The sequence below is a fragment of the Pongo pygmaeus genome, chromosome 9, assembly GCF_028885625.2.
Source record: "Pongo pygmaeus isolate AG05252 chromosome 9, NHGRI_mPonPyg2-v2.0_pri, whole genome shotgun sequence".
In the NCBI taxonomy this organism is placed as follows: Eukaryota; Metazoa; Chordata; class Mammalia; order Primates; family Hominidae; genus Pongo; species Pongo pygmaeus.
The window spans coordinates 70,336,859-70,340,563 of record NC_072382.2 but is presented as its reverse complement, the minus strand read 5'-3'; the positions used below and the strand labels follow the sequence as shown (position 1 = coordinate 70,340,563).

Genomic DNA, 3,705 nt, shown 5'->3' with positions numbered 1-3,705 from the left:
GTTTGGCATTGGCTTTGTTCCATGGGGTCTACTACAGAACTTAAGGATTAGGGTTTTATTCCGAATAAAAAAAAATTTAATCATTAGGACCCTTCAACTTTCTTCAAACACCCCTGAAGCTATAAATTCTTTCAAATACTATTCAATTCTTTCTACTGCTCCATCAAGAAATAGCAATCCAAAGATGTGGTGCTATTTTTAAATTGACTTCCTTTCAGTTATAATAAAAATAATACTAAATTAAAGCAGTACAAACAGTCAATAATCCCAGAATTTCAAGGGCTTTTTGAGTGTAAATTTAGTATTGAGAATGGATAGGGAACTTGTGAAAAGATAGAGAAGCCAAATTTTATACCTAATTGAATTTTGATCTTTAGTAAAATCACTACTAAACTTACGTAAAACTTGTTAATGATTTAGAATTGTAAATATCTTCCTGTTTCTTGTCAAGAACTTCCTTTCAAATTCCATGGTATAGAAAAACATGATTTTGACATCAGTTAGAGTTTGAGTATCAGACATACCAAATTCTTAACTCATATATTCACTCATTCACATATATTTTATTATCTACTATGTATTATCTTGAGTAAGTTATGTGGGACATTATTGACATCTTATATATAGAATATAAGCATTTTTTGTTATCATCAAGGCAGGGGAAAAGTGCTAATATTTGAGATATTGTTAAAAATGGAAAGTTAAGCTACTGATAAGAACTGGTCAGATTAGGGTGATGCTATAATTATACCCATGTGATTTCAGTGACAAGACTCAGGTACAATTAGCATGGGAAGATTCTGAGAGCACAGAATAGAAATGGACTTATTGAAGGAGGAAGACAGTTACAGCCTAGCTCACAATTTGTTGTTAGAATGTAGTAGAGTATAAGAGTTGTGCTGGGGAGAGGTGTGGTAAGTGAGGATAGTTAATCAAAGTTTGCAATGGCATATTGAGTAGTAGTAAGACTGTACTGCTTAGTGACTTTTGACACTGTAGTTCAAAGTCTTTCTTGCTATCGTTGGAAGAAAGAATTTCTCTTTATCAGTGTAAGGTGAATGTACATGGCACTTGAGGTTCACCTTGTCCAAACCAGTACCTCTTATCTCGTCTCTAACTCTCCCTCTCCCAGGCAGAAAGCAATGGCTGCTAAAGAGTGTAAAATGCTCTCCTCCTGTCAGCCGTCATGTCTGGGGACAACAGCTCCAGCCTGACCCCAGGATTCTTTATCTTGAATGGCGTTCCTGGGCTGGAAGCCACACACATCTGGATCTCCCTGCCATTCTGCTTTATGTACATCATTGCTGTTGTAGGGAACTGCGGGCTCATCTACCTCATCAGCCATGAGGAGGCCCTGCACCGGCCCATGTACTACTTCCTGGCTCTGCTCTCCTTCACTGATGTCACCTTGTGCACCACCACGGTACCTAATATGCTGTGCATATTCTGGTTCAACCTCAAGGAGATTGACTTTAACGCCTGCCTGGCCCAGATGTTTTTTGTCCATATGCTGACAGGGATGGAGTCTGGGTGCTCATGCTCATGGCCCTGGACCGCTATGTGGCCATCTGCTATCCCTTACGCTACGCCACCATCCTTACCAACCCTGTCATCGCCAAGGCTGGTCTTGCCACCTTCTTGAGGAATGTGATGCTTATCATCCCATTCACTCTCCTCACCAAGCGCCTGCCCTATTGCCGGGGGAACTTCATCCCCCACACCTACTGTGACCACATGTCTGTGGCCAAGGTATCCTGTGGCAATTTCAAGGTCAATGCTGTCTATGGCCTTTTTGCAGCCCTTCTGATTGGGGGCTTTGACATGGTTTGCATCACTGTGTCTTATGCCATGATCTTGCAGGCAGTGGTGAGTTTGTCATCAGCAGACGCTCGTCATAAGGCCTTTAGCACCTGTACCTCCCACATATGTGCTATTATTATCACATATATTCCAGCCTTATTCACCATTTTTACTCACTGTTTTGGGGGAAAAAACACTCCCCACCATGTCCACATCATTATTGCCAATCTCTATCTGATGTTTCCACCCACTCTGAATCCTGTTGTTTATGGAGTGAAGACCAAGCAGATCCGGGAAGGGGTAATCAAGTTAATTTTAAGGAGAAAGGCATCCTAGGTATAAAATAGATTCATTCATATTCAAAAATAAGGAAAACTAAAGAAAATTTTATAAAATAACTTGAATATAAAACTAAAACAATTTGTTTTCATTACAGAAAGCAATATTAATTGAATATCGGCTATAAAATCAACTGAGTTCTTTTTCTGCAGAAGTCATTAATGATAGAAATTAATGATCTAAATAAGAAACAAGCCTCCTAAATTTGAGTTTTCTTTTATAAATATAATTTCACATCACTATAATTTTGAGGCTGTTTGAAACAATTACATTACATAGATTTCTGATGTGTCTTTCATGTTGCACAAATCTGAGATTTTCATGTTGCACAAATCACTTGTGCAACATGAAAAGACAGAAAGCAACCAAAAAATGCCTTAGAGTTTATAGAAAAAGGCCTTTGAAATTTGTTTTAGTGATTTTATTTACTCTCACTGTTCTTTTCACTGTATAATTTTGCACAGCTTTTCTCAGTTAAGAAAATTATCTCGTATCTATATAAGTTGCATTAACTCTCTATTATGAAGGAGAATAATATTTATACATTTGTGTCAACATGATCAAATCAAAGACAGGGAGATAAGTAAGGAAGGAATAGAGCCATGGAAACTTAGAAGAAACAATCCCTCAAGGGTAATTCTGAGACATTTTTGAAGGAGACACAGAACGCCTTAGAAATTATTGCAAGTTGATAGTAGAAAATGGAGGAGATTTGCCAGCAAAACCTGTAAACATTTGGATTTAGCTGACTTCACAGAATTTACCAGTTGCTACCCTCCTCTGGACATACACATGCAAGGGAGGTATGTGTTCAGAAAAAGCGAATGATAAGAGGAATTCAGTGTCATAGACTACCAGAGAAAGAGAATCAAGAGGTGATAGAGATGATGGACGTAAAAAAGAGAGAATAAGGTGTAGCAAAAGTGAAGTGATGGGGACAAGGAAGTACAGTTCACCATGTGAAGTTGTCAGCCGTTGCAAGCCTGTTATTAGGAAAAAGTTTTCTGTTTCTTGGTTTAGCATCATCAGTGCTATGTGTACTACCATATGCCAATATTCTAGCCTTCAGCTGAAGTCCTCACATTGCATCTTTCTTGCTTTCATGCTCCAGTCAAGCACCAACTGCATGCAGAAGGCCTTAATTATTGTAACTTCCTGAGTTACATTATGGGGATTTGATAGTACTTTGGAGAGTAATGTTTTCCCAAATATGTGCTACTCTTTGTCTCTTGAGTGAGAATCAACTCTATTTATACCCAGAATATCATCAAAATCTTAAAATATCCCATATGAAACACACACTCTTCTCCTCTCATTTTAACAAAGAGACAAAATACATATCAATTGATTTGAATAGACATATATACTTTTAAAAGTGAATTCATGAAACCTAAGGAAGTGAATGCCAAGGTATTTTTAATAGCAATTTTTTTCAAGCTTAACGGACACAGCTAAAAATCTATAATTTGACTCCAAAGAGATTTTGGTAGCTCAAACAAAGTTTATATTATGAACAAATCATGCGCAAATGTTGGTCTTGTCTCCTGTAGCCAGTTCATGTCCCGT

The 3,705-nt window shown here is 37.7% G+C and overlaps 1 protein-coding gene across 1 annotated transcript; it reads left to right on the top strand.

The window, feature by feature from the left end:
• Positions 1-1,186: 1,186 nt before the first annotated feature.
• LOC129008190 (olfactory receptor 52N2-like) lies at positions 1,187-2,147 on the top strand. Its single transcript, XM_054440105.2, is given in 3 exon segments — positions 1,187-1,529; positions 1,532-2,110; positions 2,113-2,147. Coding segments are annotated over 3 exon segments (957 nt in total).
• Positions 2,148-3,705: the final 1,558 nt, after the last annotated feature.